The sequence below is a fragment of the Phytophthora parasitica genome (assembly GCF_000247585.1).
Source record: "Phytophthora parasitica INRA-310 unplaced genomic scaffold supercont2.18, whole genome shotgun sequence".
Lineage (NCBI taxonomy): Eukaryota > Oomycota > Peronosporomycetes > Peronosporales > Peronosporaceae > Phytophthora > Phytophthora nicotianae.
Window position 1 is genome coordinate 636,650 of NW_008649004.1, and position 18,308 is coordinate 654,957.

Sequence of the window (18,308 nt, forward strand, 5' to 3'; positions counted from 1 at the left end):
ATTTCGACAAGCAGAGCATTGCGAAAAATCGGAGGCCCAAGCGTATTCGATCGCCTCGCTGCTTGCCGCCGGAATCTCGCTCCCTTTATCCACCCGCGCCCCGTGCTAGCAGCTCGCGTGTCGTGTGCTCTACCAGTTGACGCCAGTTGCGCGCTGAAACGCCCCATACAGCTGGAGATAACGCTCTGCGACTGAGCACTATTATTATAGAGCGCCTATCTGCTTGCTTCGCTTGGCCGCTGCTGGGCCATCGCTCATGGCTTTTACGATGCAGACGAAGGTGAACCGGGTGAATATGGCTGCGTCGCCTGCATCATCCTCCCCGCTGCCGTTGCGGACCACACCAGTATCCTCGCAGGTACTGCGTTCGAAAACACGCAAAACTCTCAAGACAAAGAAAAAGAATGAACCAGCCAACAGCGCGCTGGTGTTGGTGGGCGTGATCATCTTCGGCGTATTACTGGCCCTAGTGGTCATGGCCTTCTTCGCCTACGCGCCGCTGTTGTGTGCGTCGTGGCTCGGCATCATGTATGTCATTGGGTTATATCTATCCACGGAGTCTTCTAAGTGGCGCTGGCATGATGCGCAGGAATTCGAAAACCGCTTTTGGACAGGTACTGCCTTCATGTTCAGCGCCGCAATGCTGTACATCAAGGACTCGCCGCTCGCTGTCGGACAGTGGAACTCGTCGCTTGGCTTGGTGCTAGTATTTGGCTTCACCATGAGCGTGCACTTCTTCGACAGGTTCTTGCACAGACAGGAGATCAGCCGCCGGCCGAGACTCAAGGAGGCTTCGAGGCAATTTTCGCATAATTTATTCAAATACAAGGCCACAGCGGAGGAGAAGACGAACCTCGTCATGGAGTGCGTCAGTCGCATTGACCGCCATTATTTACCCAGCACGATTAACAACATGATTAACTTCGCCGAGGTCAAGAGGCGTGAGCTCAAAATCTTCCGGATCCTCGCAGGAGCGGGGAAGGACGAGCTCAACTACATTCTGAACCATACTCAGCTTGCGCTGCTGTTCTACAAAGTGAAGGACCACTCGAATGTGCGTGAGGATCAGAGTCGAACGCTGATTCTTGACTTGCTGTGCACCACACGACTGGCAGATTTGTCCGTGATGTCCCGAGCGGTGCTGCTGGATGCTTTGATGGTGATGAAAATCAGTGCTCACCCTATGGCTGAAAAATGGGTGCGTAATATTATTTTGAAAACTCAGGGTGACGACCTAAGCAACCTCAAAACGTACACGGATGCGAAAGGTGATTTCCACAGTATGCACAAGCTAGTGTTCAACGATATCCGTGACCCGACAATTCGCGCTGATATTCTGAGCCATATTCAGCGCGAAGCTAGCGTGCAGGTTGCGCACATGCGGCTTGGAACAAAGAGAGGCCGTAGTCGCAAGCAGCAGGCATGGCGAAAGGTGTTGAGCGATGTGGATGATACGCTGTATTCTTCAGGTGGTCGATACCCAGCTGGCTTGGACACTCGCTTCCCTCGACACACCCTGTACCCGGGAGTGCTCCCCTTCTATCGTGAGTTGGATATGGGCACTGTAGGGCCAGACGACTGGACCGATGATCGAGTGGGCAATCTGGTGTTCCTCTCAGCACGGCCGCATGTGTACAAGGATGTATCCGAGAAGAAGTCGTACGCCAAGTTTGCTGCTCTGCACGAAAAGATGGGTATGCACACGCTGCCCACGATGCTCGCAGGTAATCTGAAGTCAGGCCGTGCTTTCATGTGGCAGGGTGATCTGGAGCCGATGGCACAAAAGAAATTCGAGAACTTTAGCGAATTCTACCAACTCTACCCGGAGTTCAAGCACGTTTTTGTTGGAGACAATGGTCAAGGTGACGTTCGTGCGGCCGAGCTTATTGTGGAAAAGTTTGGCTCTGATGCATTGGAGGCTGGCTTTTTCCAGCGCGTGCAGCCGATGGAGAAGATGTTCAATTATCATTCGAGAGAAGACTTGGTGCGTTGGCGTAAGATGAACATTCTCTTTTTTGATACTTACGTGGGTGCAGCAGTCGAGGCTTTCGGCATGAAAATGATTCGGCTTGGTGGGCTGAAAAAGATCTGCGATGATGCTGGCAAGTCGTTCGAGGCTATTCATTCATGGCTAACACCCCAGAGCCGGGAACGTGCGAGGTTGCTGCTGAACCGCGACCTCGCTGCGGCCAATGCGCTGATGGCGAAGAAGTTTGAGCCGTCTCCTTTGGTGATGAAGCCTCAAGTGTTCAGTCTGAACTCGATCGTTCGTACACCAATTGGACGGGGTATTGTTCGTAAATATCGCGGTATCGATGGTATCTATCGTGTGGATTTGACAGATTGGCCATCTTCAGCTTGCCAAAAACGCGTGCAAGCTTTCTTACCGGAAGATAGTCTTGTAGCTTACATCACTTCGGACTCTTCAATCCTGTCCAAGAGCTCATTAAACTACGTCAAGTTTTACCGCGCACCGCCTGCCAGAATATTCGCTTCACACAGTTTAGTGAAAACGCTATTCGGTATCGGTCGTGTGATGTCTTACCGCGCCGAAGATGAAATCTACACGGTGTCAATTCCTGGCGACCAGAGTATGTTGCACATAACGGCATTTTTGAAACCAGATTCGCTGCAACCAGTGGATGACGAGTTCTTGAAGAACTACGCTTCGAGTGGCTCGACATCACCGCGAATGTTCGCTGGTGTGCGCTCTGGTATTGGCTTCATTACAAAGAAGCTGATCACGTTTGTGCCTGGTGGATCTGGACCCAAGCCTTTGTTCGCGATGACGGTGGTTGTTGATTCGCCTTTTGGCCGGGGTGTCGTTGTCCACTTTCGCGAAGAAGATCGTGTCTATGAGCTGCGGTTATTTCAAAGCGACACTAAAACTCGAAGTGGAGAACAGCCGTCGCCAATCAGTGTGTTTGTACAGGAGCGGCACCTTCAGCTATCTCCAGTGTCCCCGCCTCGAAGCTTTTTCTCGATGCTTGGACTGGGTTCCAGCAGGAATGCGATCGAGCGAGTAGCAGGACCTGTTCCGGTGGGCTCTCATGTTATTACACCATACGGCAAGGGTGTCATTAGCAGCTACCGTGCAGCAGACGAGGTGTATGCAGTAGAATTGACGGACTGGACTCTTGCGGACGGCCACCATGTGACGACATACCTTATGAAAGACTTCATCAATCCTGTAGCTCGGACTTTGAAGGATGTATCAGAGCTCACGTTCACTTCTGAAGATTTTTCTAAGGAAAAGAAAGTTCCTGCGCCGCCAGGCAGTGGTGGCTTTTTTCAGTTGTTCCGATATGGTTTCTCGACGCTCGGGTCTACGGCCGATGAAGGTGTGGTCCCCTACACGGAGGAGGTTGGCGTCAAGCGTGACATTGACACAGTATTCGGTTTGGCGACCACGACCATGAACAAGCCATACCATGGTTGTCTAAAGGCGAATCTTGTGAACCCGGATTTTAGTGGTGTTGTGGCGTACGTCCAGGCTGATGAAACCAAGGAGGTCCCAGTGGCACCTTCACAGGGAAGACGCAACACACTCGAGCTGTTGGTGAGCCCGCTCAGCTATCTACTGTCTGGAAACAACGACAACATCCAATTGGAGGATGCAGATCCGAGTTTTCCGAAGACTTTGTTCGGGAAAGGATCTCTCGTAACAACACCGTTTGGTGAAGGCACCGTTCGCTCACATCGTCGCCTCGACGACATTTACGTGGTGGATTTGCCAGGTATGCGCGGGTATTTCCGCGTTAGTAGCCTCCAACGACCGGTGCGCGGCGTGGTGGGGCAACCCGTCGATACAGTTTTTGGATCAGGAGTATTAGAGGAAGTGCGTGAAGAAGACGGTGTACACGTGGTAGTCCTTAGACTCGGACTCATGTCGGCTCTAGCCCGCGCATACCTGCACCCGTCTAGTGTGATCGGAGCGATCAAGGCATCTCGTGGCGACGTAGTGATGACTCCTTTTGGTTCCGGCGTAGTGATGCAGCACCGGCCCCACGATGGCTACTACCGCGTGGCGTTAGACTGGGACACTAAAGGTCATAGCCACACATCAGCCTACATCAGTGAAGGCAGTATCGTGCGCACCGGATTGGTGGAGAACAACTCTACCGGCTGCGTTGTCATGTAAACCTTTTGGAAGCATATCATACATTGTTCTGTGTTTGGTATTTACATTATATAGAGGTATTGGTACAAACTACACAGGTACTTCGAAGTAGAATACTCCTAACTACTCCGAAGTAGGATGTTAGGCTCTGGTCGCAACTTATCTGAAAGGGATTCTTCAGCTACACTTGATGCATTTGGCAGTGGTTTCCTTTGCGAACTGACCGATTGCAGTTCTCAGCTTCGCACCGCCGACCACCTCCGTGCGAGATGCAGTAACCATTGCCACGGTCCTTCTTCTTGCAGCCCTCCGTAATGCAGCGACGGATTCCACCGTGCAAATAGCACAAACCAAGGCGCTGAGTTCCTTTTGTGCAGCCAGGTACGCGGCACTTCTTGCCACCACCGTGGGCACGGCAAAGACCTCCACCCTGTGAGCTCTTGTCACAACCTTCCACTTGGCATCGTGCGCCACCACCGTGAGTCTTGCACCGATTGTTCGACTGCGCACGTCGAATGCACCCTTCAACTATGCACGGCTTTGCCCGTCGGGTACTTTTAGATCGGGTAGATGAAGCAGATGACACCGTCGAAGAGGTTGAAGTATTGGAGACTGTGCGCAGTGTCGGTGGGGGCAGTGGCACCGTCGGTGCGAGGTAAGGCATGTTTTTCATCAATGGTTGGCCTCCTAGCGACGACGGGATCGGGAGCAGGTAGTTGAGCGGAAGCGGATTCACACGACCAGGAGTAACTGAAATCGTCAAGGGGCTTGAGCAACGACTTGTTGGCTTGAGAGAAGCTTCAGCCGATCTTGATAGTGGATAAACGATGTCATCCCAGGATTCGCGGAGGAAGGAGTCAATGGCCGGTGAATAGCCAGGCATGGCGCTCTCCTGTTTGATGTACGCATCACCACCGACAGGAGTTCTACCGCTGCTGCATATCTTCAGGTCGGGCCTAATGAGAGGTGACTCTGCGTCCTGAGTGTTGAATGCGTCGCTTAGTCCGGTTAAATTCAACTCCATGTTGTCGGGGTCTTCTCTTCGGAAAGCAGCGTTGTCCAGCAGCATCATCGTGCTTTCGAAGTCTTCATCATTCAGCAGATCCATCGACGCCGGCAGGTTGAAGAGATCGCCGATGTTGTACATGTTGTCGCTAACCGTGATCGGAGAAAATCGTGGATCCATGGTTGTTCCTTCCTTTTGAAGCTACTTGTTGATCCAGATGTTGCGCAGGGGTGAAGCTTGGAGGACACTTGCGGTACAGAGCAAAATTGGATGTGAGGGAGAAGCTAGCGCTTCGACTACCAACACACCCAGAGGGGACGAAATCTTCGGTGTGCTCACCATACGTCCCCAGCGATTACGTTGGCTGGGTGAGATGGCGAGACGAAAGGTTGACTTCATGTCTTGCACACCATTCTGAATCCTATGTTGAAGACGATTTCACCGCATGGTCAACATAAGAAGCGGAGGCCCATATTAAGACTTGCTCAAAGCAAAAGCGGCCACGGACGGAAGTGTTTCACTCGGAGGAAGCCGACGTCGACGAAGACTGGCCACGATTAAAAATGGAGAGGCAATGGAGATACCGACCAAGGACGGCGCCGAGAGCATGGACAGCCAACAGACCAACCTGCCTGTAGCGTACACGGACCTACAAACTTTACAAGACTGTAGCCGCATCAGGAATAGGAACATTCTTATTTCGTAAGGGAATGACCAGTTGAGGGCCGCTGATCGGATTCACATGCCCATAAGTTGGCAACGGCTAGTGCAAAATCAAAAAGGGTTGCAGGTCTGGGTAAGACTGATCGTCTCTAATTTTTTTTTTTACAGTATTTTGGTTATTCAACGTGCTGTAATATGCATTCGACTATTTAGCATTTAGTTTTTCCCCAGCAAACTAAATAATAAAAAAGTGCTTTTGGTTCCACTTAAACCCACCAAAAGCACTTTTAGGATTAAAAATTCTGCGGCAGAATGTATACAGTATACCGGTCAAAGGTTGCTTGAATAGGGATTGCGTTGCCAAATTGAGGTAGCTCTAACTTTGTCATTGGCTCTACTTGTATGTTGCCGAGCTGAAACAGCACAATGGTGGGGCTTAGAGCGAACGGTCATGCTCCGTGTAATAAAATCAATTGGCTGAAGAGCCTACTTGATGAAGACGAAGACTCATCGGACGCCACACCGCAGCAGAAGAAGGACCAGAGGTTAGAAAAGTTTTCAAGCGCCGACAAGCAGCTCATGAAGAAGAAGGTGCACAAAGGTAAAAGTGCCACCACCGGAGATGACGCCATACAAGATCGACGAGAGGGGCGGCAAGAAAGTAACAATAAGAAGAATCGACCTGGACGCTACGGTACGGATCGAGAGGGCGAACTGGGATCACGTTCGAGTGATAGCGTAGTGAAGCATCAGCACGACTCGCAGGACAGAAACCACCTTGGAAAAACGCCGTTGTCGGTCATGAAGAACGAGGCTGGAAAAAAACGGAGCCGAAAAAATGTCGAGGAAAAAGGTGGCAAAATCCCGCAACGTAAACGACTTCATGCGGGTTTGGAAATTGAGGTGGTTAACGAGAAGAAAAAGGTAGAGGGGTTGCAACAAAAGTGTTTGATTGACCCAGCGAAAGCTAAGGCTGCAGCATTACGGCAGCGGCGAATGAGGAAGCTGCGTGCTCGTCGAAAAGCTACGGGTGAACACAAGCGACTAGCGGCCGCCAAATTGAAGCGGCAGGAGTCATCTGAGGCATCAAGACTAAAGAGAATCCAGCGTGAGCAGATGCGCAAGGCACAGAAAGCTCCTGGAGCTGCAGGCATATATGAGGAAGGCGAACGCGAAGTTAATGCACGCCCATGCTCAGCACCGCTATCCACCGAAGATGCAAAGGAACAAAAACGATTGCTTGAACCTCTGCATCGTGCTGCCAATAAGCAATTAGGGGGATTGAAATCCTCCGCAATATCAGCCTTGAAACGCCCTCGCACTGCCGGTGTTGACAAAGAGAGACTGCAGCGAAAGGAAGATGCTCATCATGCCCTAGGAAAGCTCGACAACAAAGCTGGACTCAGAAGAAAGCGGCAAAGGTTGGAACTTGTGAAACAGGAAGCTGAAAGTGCCGCTGGAACTGGACTAACGCTTGGAAGCTTGACGTCTCCGAACAAGAAGAGTGAAAGCCGAGATGCTGATGCAATGCACTCGAAAGATGCGGCGGTTTTTGAGATTCCACACGAACAAGAAGCTCCATCCACTAGAGACAGCACTAATGTCGACGGTCCTGAAAGCCAAGAGCCGCCAACACAATATGTAGAGTCGTGTCGTGACATAACTATACGTGAGGAGGTCAAGGAGGAGGGGCAGGTTGATCCCCCTGCTTCTCCAAGAAGTATATCGGCCGATGTGAGACCTCAAGATGAAAGTGAAAAGACAAACACCAACGACATGAACGGAATGGATCTGGATATGGCACCGATTCCAAGAAAATCTATTAAAGATGCCTCAAGTGCTGCATCTTTTGTGATCCCCAAGCGGTCCGTCATTAATTCTGATGGTCAAGTTAAATGTCGTGCAGTTTATCGTAATGACCGCAAACCTGTAGGTCGCATCCCCATTTCAGTGAGACCAGAGCCATCTCCTGCGTCAAGTCCGCTGCTTTCAAGTCGAGATCCAATTCGCTCGCAGCGGAAGAGAACAAAAGCTCATGTTCCCATCAAAAACTCAGCCTTGTCAGCACACGATAAAGCTCTCATGCGACTGGCGCGAAAGCGTAACTCCATTATCATAGCAGCTGGTGAGCTGGCAGTCCAGCCATCACTAGTTGGTAGCAAGACATCAGCCGCACGCATGACCGGGTACGAAGTTTTTGATGCTGACGGAAAAGTTTTACCCGATTTGGTTTCACGTTGGAACAGTGCTACCAAGAGTGAAATGATTGCGAACAAGGACTCATTCCCCGCCTCGTTTTTTGGTGTTTCGCTGGCTGCTCCGAAGGCCATAGGAACCGTGAACGGGTGTGCTGATGTGGAAAGTCGAATGATGAACTGTTACGAAGAGCTACGCTTTCAACGACCGGAAGACAGAGATTTTTATCAACGACGAATGTACGGCACGGCGTTTGTACCGCAGCATCTGCGTGGACGGGCAACGCTAATTGTTCGATGTGCACGCTTCGAGCGAAAGTCCACTGGCATCAGATTCAACCAGGACCGTGATCGCGAGGAGTTCGCTGCGTCACTGAGCAAGCGCTACACGTATAAGAAGTCGGTGCCACGCTGCGAAATCCGGCGAGAAAACTGGCAAAAATTGATGCAAAACCAACCGAGTGTCGTGTATTTACACTACAGCAATATCGAGGATGCTGAGCGCGCTTCATACGTCTTTCGCGATGACGCTGGGAATGCTCTCGAGCTTAAACACGAGCACAAGTCGTGCGTGGGGGACGGTCGGGACGTATCTCCGACCAACGGAAACGGATCATATCGCACGCCGATACGATCTTTCTCGAACGAACGAAGCCCATCCAAGTCATCCTCACAGCCACCACAAGGTGGTACTGTACGCAACACTCAACATTGGCATCGAGAGCGCCAGGAGTCTACAAATCGGTACTCGAGATATGACCAGCCACCCTCAATAGGAAGAGAGAGCGACCGGTTCAATCTGTCGGTAAGTGGGTATTCTCGATTTCGATCAAGAAGTAGGTCACGCTCGAGACCCAGGAGATTTCCTGATCAGCAGCACAAATCGGTAGAAAAGGGAAATGGTGGTGAGACTACTGGAGCGGTTGGAACCAGCCTATCGCTATCGTCCAAGAAATCTGCTGGTGAGCTGGTTTTAGAAAGCGGTGAAGAAGAGCAAGAAGAAGGCGAAATTGAGAACAATACTCAACCTGTTCTGGGTACAAGCGATCGGATCGAAGGCAGAGAAGGAAGGCGATGCAGTCGATCACCTCGTGCAAGATGGGAGCAACCACAGGACGTACAGTCTTACCAGCGACAAGAGGATTACCGTCGCCGCCCATACGATCAGAACTACGACCGTGGTCCCAAAAGGCGACGATCGAGATCAAGATCACGGCCACGACCAGAAGATTGTGCTCCATGGGAAGGCGGTGAGCGTGGCGATAGCTGGAATACGAAGGAGCGTTGCTATCGCGACTACGGTCCTGTTGAAGTGCACCATAATAGCGAGTACGGGAGACGCGTGTATTCGGGCGAAGCAAGTCGCTACCGTGGACGCGACTACCGCGGTGGAGGATACAACGATCGCACGGGCGACGCGTACATGAGGTCATACTAATAGGTGTGAGTCCATTATGTTGGGGTGTAGCACCAACCTCTGGTGCAGGCATGTTAGCTTTCTTGAAGCTTTAACTGCAGTTTAGATATATGACCAATCAGCGATTTGTAAAGACTATGGCATGTCCATCCATTCGATCGAAGCAACAGTGTATTAGTCGAGGATGCTGAAGGTGAGCGCTTCTGAGAAGAAGTACATCGTTGAGGGCGTCGCCGCCGACGTGCGCGCAGACGGACGTGACCGCCTCTCGTACCGCAGCCTGTCGTTAGAGACATCGCTGCTCGCGCAGTCCAACGGCTCAGCCCGCGCGTCACTGGAAGCGTCGGGTACTGACGTGCTGGCCTCCGTCAAGCTAGAGGTCGCCTCACCACTACCCGAGGCCCCCAACGCGGGCATCGTCCAGGTCGCTGTTTCCTGCTGTCCGTCTGTCTCGGCCAAGCTCCATGGACGAGCTGTGGAGGAGCTAAACGTGGAGCTGTCGCAGCTTATGACGCGATTGCTGTGCTCGTGCCCCAGTGCCGAACTTGAGAAGTACTGCATCATCCCGGGCGAGAGCGTCTGGTCCATCAGCATTGACGTGATGGTGTTCGAGTCTAGCGGCAACCTGCCGGACGTCATTTCCATGGCTATCTACGCGGCGCTCAACGACACGGTGTTCCCGTCGGTGCGGCTGGTTGGCGTGGAGGGCGAAGACAAGACCATCGAGGTGGACACGGACCCTGCAGCTGGCAAGCTTATGATGGCGCAGCAGTGGCCCATCTGCGTGACACTCAGTAAGATCGGCGACTATTTCATCACTGACCCACTGCAAGAGGAGGAGCTGTGCACGACAGCGCAGATGAGCGTGGCCGTCAACCCCGAGGGAAGCGTCTGCGGTGTCCAGAAGAGCGGCAACGGCGCCATCGAGATGGAGGAAATGCAGCAGATGATCGATGAGGCGTGCGCACGATCGAAAGAGCTATTTAAACTTCTACAGGAGGCTCTGCGCGAGCAGAGAGATAGAGATGCCAAGGCAGGGCACAGAGTGGAGCGGGTTGGCTTTCTTGGATAAAGCAAATGAAAAATAGAGCTAAAGTGCCGAGTGGTATCATGTTGCATGTTGTTACTGGCTAGATATTGCAATTCTGTGCTTAGTCTTCCATTACGGTAACTCCGCTATCAGCAGCTTCAGGAGGGGAACCCATTTCGGACAGATAGTTGACCACACGTAGTAAACGACCTTGATATCGCTCAAGCACCTCGATATTCAGCGATCGATTCATGAAGCCCATCTCCTCCAGCTCTCTCAACTGTGCTTGCCACTTAGTCTCTTGGTCTGCGGACTGCGCGACAGGCATGGCAGGTTCCATGGCGTGAATGGCAGGAACAACGGTTGAGTGCATACTCTCGTCTAGCCACTTTTCCAGCGTCTGTCGAGCCTCCTCCCAGCTGCCCGGTAGTTGCGTTCGTGGCCGAGCCACCAAGATCTCTCCATTTATATTTTCTGAGGCAGCGGGTTCAGGCGTAACCTCGATCTTTTCAACAAAAAGCGCTTCTTGGCGGCCATTCAGGCCGAGCTCTTGCAGGGACTTGTCTGCCGAATCTACTCCAAAGAGTCGACGTGGGTACGTAGCTACCAACCGAAAGTATCGGGCTTCCTCGCCTGTCAGCGCCTCAATGTAGTCGAATACACTCTGAAGAGGCGATGAATGCAGGAATCGACGAGTCGACTGTCCCTCCGGCATTCTCAACACCAATTTAACCTGAAGACGCTCGTCCAAAGGAGGTTCCGGGACCAACTTCGTCAACTTGCCCGCCTTCCACTGCTCTTTTTCCTGAGCCAGCGCAACAGCGCGCGCCGCTTCTTCTTCTAATTGTCTCTCGGCCTCCTTCTTCTTGGCTACTGCCTCGCACGGGATCATATCCACCTCGAGATCTGTGTTCAGGATGTTAATAGCTCTCTCGGGTTTCAGTTCCGCCACGAGAACTTCGAACGTCTCTCTTCCATGTCGGACGAATAGCACATCGCCCTCCGTCAACGTCGTGTGCGCCTTGAGCGAGCGCTCGAGCATGTGCTTAAAGTCGATCTGACGGTCGCCGAAGCCTTCTCCTCTCGGCTGCAAACTCGCGAACTTGCCCTTCTCTAGTCGCACGAAGCGCACCTGAATACTGTCAGGGAGCTCTTTGGTGTGTCGGAATAGCGATGCGGCGACCTTGGGCGGGAGCCCCACCGTTCCTTCGTCCGCCACGAACTCCAGTACGCCAGCATGAGTCTGTCGCTTTGCAATGGACGCCTCTCCACCTTGTTGGTCCTCATCGAATGATAGCTCGAACGTGAATACACCAAGCTCCAGCGCGTTCTGCGGGTTGAGCTCCTCCAACGCCGACACGGGCAGCGCGATCTTGTCGCCATCCCCCGTAGTGGGAACAGGTCGCAGCTGCTTCAGGTATCTGATGCCACCCGTCAGTCGCTGCTCTTCGAGCGCCTGTTGCTCCTGCCGTTCCAGCTCCGCGATGCGCTCCACGCGCTTTTGCATCTGCAGTTTCTCCAGCTCCTCGCTCGCCTTGGCGGCTGCCGCACGCTTACGCCGCTCCGTCTCGATCTTGCGTTTGGCCTGCTCACGCCGCTTATTCTGCTCACGGTTCCACTTGGCGTTGCGCGAGTTCAGATCCAGCTCCATTATGCTGTATAACTTACGCTAGCTGTATACTCTCCTGCTCTCAACAGAGCCAATCCAATTCTGCCCGCGCTGACGTAGCTTGAAAGAATTTCGAGAATGTATGTCGCTTTGAGACACATTTTCGACCAATGAATGATGCGTAATCACCTCGCGTCGTTTCGTGCGCAAAAAGCTCCACTTGACCATGACGCTCAACCGAAGTTACTATTGCCGGAACGCCCCGCGATGGATGCCGCTGCTGCTGGACATCATTTTGGTGGTTTTATCCTTGCTGCTGGACGTGCGTGATCTATGGTTTAAGCTGCGATGGGTGGGACCCCACAACACGTTCTCTTTCTCAACGGTAGATATGAAAATCTTGCCAGCGTCGAACGCTGCACCATTGCAACCAACCACGTCATTTTCCTACGCAAACCAGAAGTTACAGCGAGACTCGGGGTGGAGCTCCTTCTTGGAAAGATGTGAGTCGCTCACGCCCTTACTAGAAGAAGACAAGACGCGTAGCTTTCGCCATGCTGTCGGAAAGAACTGCCTGATCGGGGAGAGCACTAACCCGATTCGAGCCACAGATATTGTTCTCATGAGCAGCATCAGCGTTGATTCCGTGGCATGGGCTGCATGTGAGCTGTTGTATAAACACCGCAAGCCACCCATCTGCCACTCCCCGATCGTCACCCAGTTTCAAGAGCGCTACAACTTTCAGGACAAACTTGCAACTGACTCCCTGATAAGCGAATCCGCAGGAGAACTGCCAAAAGGTACCATACGAGAGATATACGCGGCAGCACCTGGACGTGATACAGAGACGGAGCTTATTGAGCTGCTTGAACTGATCAGCCAAAGCTCACCGATATCTGCTACCGTATGTGTGGAGGGGTTCATCGTCAAAGGATCAGGGGCCTATTCTACATCGATATATGGATGTGGAAGTCCCAGCTTTTACCGAAGCGTCCTCATCGGAAGCGCTGCTCCCATGATTTCGCATTTTTTGCGAGACAAAGCCTGGCTAACGTCAGACAATCTGGAATTTATGGGTATGACTTTCTTGATACGTGAAAATCATCGTAGTATGTTCACAATGCACGACTCAACGAAGGGTAACGGCAAAAGAGTACTGGAGCACAGATCACTGCTCAATGTGTCTGCATCTGGCTCACTGTACATTATTATGGTTTTGGTGGATCTAGGTTTGCTGGGGTTCTCTATTTGCAGTGTGGTGGAGATCTCCCGATATATGTTATGGGCATTATGGAAACCACTAGTTGCTTCTGAGTATCAGACTTCTTCCGCACGAACGACAAAGTTGGGCTATGGGGTCGAGGATTACACTCGAGTTCTTCAAATTGGTTTGCTGTGGAGCACTCCTATTGCACTGCTCACATGTATCTCCAGGCTGCTGACGTGGATGCTTGTGATTCCTAGCGTTCATCTATGGAGCGACGGAATTATCGGTGGTGGAGGTACACACGCGCTTTTGACAATGATTCGATTCTATGACCTAGTGATTCTGTGTGTTAACATCATCTGGAATATCTTTGTCGCCTTCGATGAAAAAGGTGCCTTAGCGTTTGTTCGACATACGTACGTAAGCCCGTTGGAAGTCATGGCTATTAGCGCAACTGTCGCTGTCATTAGCGTTCATTTGGGAGGATTACAAATTTACGGCTTGATGCGGGACCAGGATCGCCAGCGCTTAAGTGATCGTTCCTCCTTTGGAAATGCTACTGCAATTGCAAACGCATTTGTCGTGCGCCAAAACACCACTGTTGCGCCTTTCGACGTCTATTATCCGCTGCTTGTTACCATCGCAATCGGTGCCCTGGCTGTAGGTGTTTTCACAGTTTTACGATTTCATCTTGCGAGCTCAATGCCCTCTCGAAGCTTGGTGCGTGGCTCTGCGTGTGCAGTCCAACCAAGTACGGCAGAGAGTTCCCTGTCCGCAACTTCCCCTTCCATTCCTCAGGGCCTAACAAGAAGCAGCGCTGGAATTTTGAAGCAACCGGTCTCATCGTCAAGTCTAACACGAGAAGAACTTACGGGTTCAGGTTCATTACCGACGTCGGTTGAAGCAACACACCTTGACGAAATAAGCGAAGACCGCCTTCCTGTGGAGAATATGATCGACAATCCCATCCGTGCGTGCAGCCTGGTACGGCGTTCGTGGGCGCTAGAAAAGTTATCCGATGGTCAGTTGCTTTTACTTCCTGCCTCCTACCTCAAGTACGGAATCGTTTTACTCGGAAAGTCCATGAAGACAAGGTGCGGGTTCATGGATACCGTCCAGCCACTTGTTCATTCGCATGAGCACGAAAAACTAAACGAGTTGGAAAACGAACCGCACCAAATAATAGCGAGAAATGCAAGCAAACCCAATCTTCGGTAAACTATCTTACCAAGCTACCCCGATCAACACATTGCTTACAATACTATCGTACCACAATGATCGCTGGGAAATTTGCGGATGCAGCTAAAAGGCAAACATGTAAGTATAACGTGACAAGCCCAAAAGATACGCGAGATGAAGATAAGTGGGGCATTACATGAGACTGCTTCAGGCTTGATAGAAAAGTATCTCACAAAAAAACATTGCAATTAAAAGCAATGTGTTATGGTGCTTCCATGCTTCATGCACTACATGTAGATTCAGGGTTTCTTATTGAACCGAGTCATAGGAAAGATGCGCAGAAGTGTTAAATCCGTGCTGATGAATCGGAGACTTCAAACCTTGTGGATCCCCTCGGTGCGGCGAGAATAAAGCGGCCTGCTCTAGCAACAACTCTTCCTCCGGCACAGCAATGTCTTCGTCGCCTTTAAGATACGCAAAGATAGCAACGCTAACCAGTGACAGAGGAATGCCAAACCCTGTGGCGGTCCACATCGCGCGAGCGCCATAATTTTCGTAGAAGTATCCACCGATCAGCGTGCCTGACGCCCGTGCCAATCCATTTTGAACGGCACTCAGTACACCCATCACAGTTCCCTCACAGCCACGAGGTGCTGCAGAAAACACATACTGTGTGCAAGCAGCCCACGCTAGTCCAAACGTGATGCCATGCAGGAACTCGAATGGAATCGCACCCCACGCGTTTGTCATCAGCGCGTAATACGAAATTCGTAGTGTGTAACCCGCGAGGGAAACCAACAACACATTCACTGTGCCAATTTTCTTGACGATTCTGTCGGCGAAGAAAAAAGCAGGCAGCTCCGACGAAGTCTCACACATGATAGCCACGCCAATAATATGCGGATCGTCGCCCGCCAGGTTGTACAAGTTAAGCTGTAGAAAACTAGAGAAGACCCCATGCATGTTCCCCATTATGAAAACAACGCCGAGCAGCACCAGGACGTCCAACTTCTTGGAAATCAAGCGTGTCGTCTCCAAAAATGACGGGGCAACATCCGAGACGCCTTCTTCGTCTGCCGTCGCCACTGCAGCGTATTCCTCGTACTTGATCGGAGGAATCCGCTGCAGCACTAGCAACGTTGAAAAACCCACGATGAGACACAAATTAAACGACCAAAAGATTCCTCCCCACGCCACCGCGACGCCAGTCAAGTACGTTCCAATGCCCCATCCCACCGCCCCAAAGAGTCTCTGGCGTCCGTACTCCCCTCCTTCTTTTGCCAACAAATCGAGCACCGCGTGGTCCAACAATGAACCGGCGGGGCCACTCTGAATCTGGCTGATGAGCACCATGAACACAGTCCAGCCAAGTGACCAGTAGAAGTACCGGGTTGAGAACTGCAACAACGTGCCGCTGACGATGCAGAAGACATGGATAAGTCGCTGGTTTCGGATTCGATCGGCGACGCCGCCCCAGAATGGTGGGCCTATGATGGCAGCGATGCTAGGAAGCGTTTGGAGTAAACCGATCTGCATCTTGGAGAACCCAGCGGTGTGCTGATAGTAGACCGGCAAGTAGTTGGCGGTTGTAGAGCCCCACGCCGAATTGAGAGCGTACATGAGCTTGGGTTCCCATAGCAGGCGGTGGCATTCCCCCGATTGTTTTGGGTGTTTGTGGGTCGGTGTCTCCATGTTCGTATCGATCTGTAGTAGTGCTAGGCGAGTGGTTCGAGAAGCCGATGATGAAGATCGCCTTCCGCGAGTTGCCTTATGGCGAGCGTCCAGCAGCTGTCAGTGCTCTTCTATAGGGGTGACATACCCTCTATGTGGCTTAACAAACCTTAGTGATTCCAGGATATTTAAACCGGGTGAATCAGACTGGGTACATGTGACCAAAAAATAAAGTGGTTGAACAAATTTACTCTCATGAGAACGTGCGACTCGACAGCAACGGTGATGATAACAAGCTCCGTATTCTTTACTCGATCTCGTCATACAGTAGCTGACCGTCGCTTTTTAGGGCTTGTGGGTCCGCGGCATGCGGAGAAAACAGCTCGGCCTCCTCGAGTAAATCTTCGTGCACCGCTTCGTTCGCGTTTTTGAAGTAGGCAAACACTCCGACACCGACTAGCGAGAGCGGTACGCCCAGATCAGTCACCAGCCACATGACGCGCGGGCCGTAGTTTTCATAAAAGTATCCCCCGACTAGAGTGCCAGTAGCGCGCGCGATACCGTTCTGAATGGCATTCAGCACGCCCATTACAGTTCCTTCGCACCCCTTAGGCGTCGACGAGTAAATGTACTGCGTCACTGCAGCCCACGCCAGGCCGAAGGTGATACCGTGCAAGAATTCAAATGGGATGGCATTCCACGGGTCTGTCATCACTGCGTAATACGAGATGCGAAGCGCGTATCCAGCAATAGACACCAGGAGTACGTTCACTGTACCGATCTTTTTGATAATCTTGTGCGAAAAGAAGAAGGCCGGCAGCTCGGACGCAGTTTCGCACATGATGGCGACGCCGACGATCTTCGCATCTCCGCCGGATAGGTTGTACAAGTTAAGAGTAAGGAAACTCGACAACACCCCGTACATCAGCCCCATCAGAAATACAACACCAAGCAGCACTAGGACGTCAAACTCTTTCGTAACCACCCGGATGTTTTCCATAAAGGATGCTGGCGCTTCGGACTCAGTGTTTTCTTTGTCTTCACCCGCCTCCAGTGCTGTGTATCCTTTGTCGCCATATCGCACCGGTGGAATCAACCGCAGCACTAACAGTGATGACATGCATAGGATAAAGCTCATTCCGAACGACCAGTAGATACCACCAACAGCCACCGCCAGGCCCGTCACGTAGGCGCCAATCCCGAAGCCTACTGCACCGAACAAGCGCTGCTTCCCGTACTCACCTCCTACCTTGTCCAGCAAGTTTAGCACCGCGTGGTCGAGCAACGAGGCACCAGGGCTGCGTTGGAACTGCGCCAGCATTACCATGAAGATGGTCCACTCGAACGACCACGCGAAGAATTGTAGTGAGAACCACAAGACGGAGCCGCTGATGATGCAGAAAATATGGATAAGCCGCTGGTTGCGAATGCGATCGGCCACTGCACCCCAGAAGGTGGGGCTATCATGGAGGCCAAGCTTGGGAGAGTCTGCAGCACACCGATCTGCACCTTGGAAAAGCCTGCTGTGTGCTGGTAGTAGACCGTCAGGAAGTTGAACATGGCAGAGCCGCCTGCCGAGGACAACGCGTACATGAGCTTGGTTTCCCACAGCAACTCGTGGTGCCAATGCGTTAGCTTGACCGGCGGAGATCCAGGTGTCGTCATCGGTATGATAGAACAAGCTGCAAACTCGGTTGCTCGATTGCCAGTAAATTGCGAGATAGCACGTTAGTCTTTAACTTTGAAGCAGTAGTCTGTCATTGGCAGGCTGCAGCGAGCTCGATTGCGTGGTTGCATTTCAAACAACGAGGCCGCGCGGCTCAGAATCCTAAAATGACACCCCTACCATTGGAATAGTCGAATTCATTTGTTACAATAATAAAAGGGAGGGATGGCATGAGGCGTTTGTGCTGATAAGTGGCCGTGCGGGATTTGCTTTGATGCAGTATTGTTTTCGAGCTCAATATGATGTTGAACATCAGCTGAGCTCTATACATTAATACATGAGCATTTCCGTATTTGTCGACTCAACTCGTAGCTCGTGCTACCGCAGCACTACACGAACTGCGGGAGACAGATGTGCATTTGGTCTTTACGCTACAACTACACGAAGCACTTGCGTTACTGGATTAGCTTTCATAGGTCATTGCTTACCAGTCCACACCGGTCCGTTTCGGCAACTACCGGCACAGTTTGAAATGATCAAACTGA

The 18,308-nt window shown here is 51.7% G+C and overlaps 8 protein-coding genes across 8 annotated transcripts; 4 read left to right on the top strand and 4 right to left on the bottom strand.

The window, feature by feature from the left end:
* The first annotated feature begins 7 nt into the window (after positions 1-7).
* PPTG_09554 (hypothetical protein) lies at positions 8-4,276 on the top strand. The gene has a single exon (XM_008904565.1). The coding sequence runs from the start codon at positions 257-259 to the stop codon at positions 4,139-4,141; it is 3,885 nt and encodes a 1,294-aa protein (XP_008902813.1). The 5' UTR covers positions 8-256; the 3' UTR covers positions 4,142-4,276.
* On the bottom strand, positions 4,142-5,534 carry PPTG_09555 (hypothetical protein). The gene has a single exon (XM_008904566.1). The coding sequence runs from the start codon at positions 5,304-5,306 to the stop codon at positions 4,302-4,304; it is 1,005 nt and encodes a 334-aa protein (XP_008902814.1). The 5' UTR covers positions 5,307-5,534; the 3' UTR covers positions 4,142-4,301.
* Positions 5,535-6,183: 649 nt separating this feature from the next.
* On the top strand, positions 6,184-9,553 carry PPTG_09556 (hypothetical protein). Its single transcript, XM_008904567.1, has one exon. It carries the CDS (start codon positions 6,216-6,218, stop codon positions 9,420-9,422), a length of 3,207 nt encoding a protein of 1,068 aa, XP_008902815.1. The 5' UTR covers positions 6,184-6,215; the 3' UTR covers positions 9,423-9,553.
* PPTG_09557 (hypothetical protein) lies at positions 9,532-10,549 on the top strand. The gene has a single exon (XM_008904568.1). The coding sequence runs from the start codon at positions 9,586-9,588 to the stop codon at positions 10,471-10,473; it is 888 nt and encodes a 295-aa protein (XP_008902816.1). The 5' UTR covers positions 9,532-9,585; the 3' UTR covers positions 10,474-10,549.
* Positions 10,487-12,197, bottom strand: PPTG_09558 (hypothetical protein). Its single transcript, XM_008904569.1, has one exon. It carries the CDS (start codon positions 12,080-12,082, stop codon positions 10,553-10,555), a length of 1,530 nt encoding a protein of 509 aa, XP_008902817.1. The 5' UTR covers positions 12,083-12,197; the 3' UTR covers positions 10,487-10,552.
* A 69-nt stretch (positions 12,198-12,266) lies between these two features.
* On the top strand, positions 12,267-14,465 carry PPTG_09559 (hypothetical protein; the record flags this gene model as incomplete). The annotated part of the gene is made up of 1 exon (XM_008904570.1): positions 12,267-14,465. The coding sequence occupies one exon, from the start codon at positions 12,267-12,269 to the stop codon at positions 14,463-14,465; it is 2,199 nt and encodes a 732-aa protein (XP_008902818.1).
* A 270-nt stretch (positions 14,466-14,735) lies between these two features.
* On the bottom strand, positions 14,736-16,118 carry PPTG_09560 (hypothetical protein; the record flags this gene model as incomplete). Its single annotated transcript, XM_008904571.1, has 1 exon — positions 14,736-16,118. One exon carries the CDS (start codon positions 16,116-16,118, stop codon positions 14,736-14,738), a length of 1,383 nt encoding a protein of 460 aa, XP_008902819.1.
* Positions 16,119-16,404: 286 nt separating this feature from the next.
* Positions 16,405-17,762, bottom strand: PPTG_09561 (hypothetical protein; the record flags this gene model as incomplete). The annotated part of the gene is made up of 2 exons (XM_008904572.1): positions 16,405-17,537; positions 17,597-17,762. 2 exons carry the CDS (start codon positions 17,760-17,762, stop codon positions 16,405-16,407), a joined length of 1,299 nt encoding a protein of 432 aa, XP_008902820.1.
* Positions 17,763-18,308: the final 546 nt, after the last annotated feature.

Bases quoted from the DNA above. Each gene is read 5' to 3' on its own strand.
- PPTG_09557 (XM_008904568.1), top strand. From the start codon at position 9,586: ATGCTGAAGGTGAGCGCTTCTGAGAAGAAGTACATCGTTGAGGGCGTC.
- PPTG_09558 (XM_008904569.1), bottom strand. From the start codon at position 12,082: ATGGAGCTGGATCTGAACTCGCGCAACGCCAAGTGGAACCGTGAGCAG.
- PPTG_09555 (XM_008904566.1), bottom strand. From the start codon at position 5,306: ATGGATCCACGATTTTCTCCGATCACGGTTAGCGACAACATGTACAAC.
- PPTG_09556 (XM_008904567.1), top strand. From the start codon at position 6,216: ATGGTGGGGCTTAGAGCGAACGGTCATGCTCCGTGTAATAAAATCAAT.
- PPTG_09554 (XM_008904565.1), top strand. From the start codon at position 257: ATGGCTTTTACGATGCAGACGAAGGTGAACCGGGTGAATATGGCTGCG.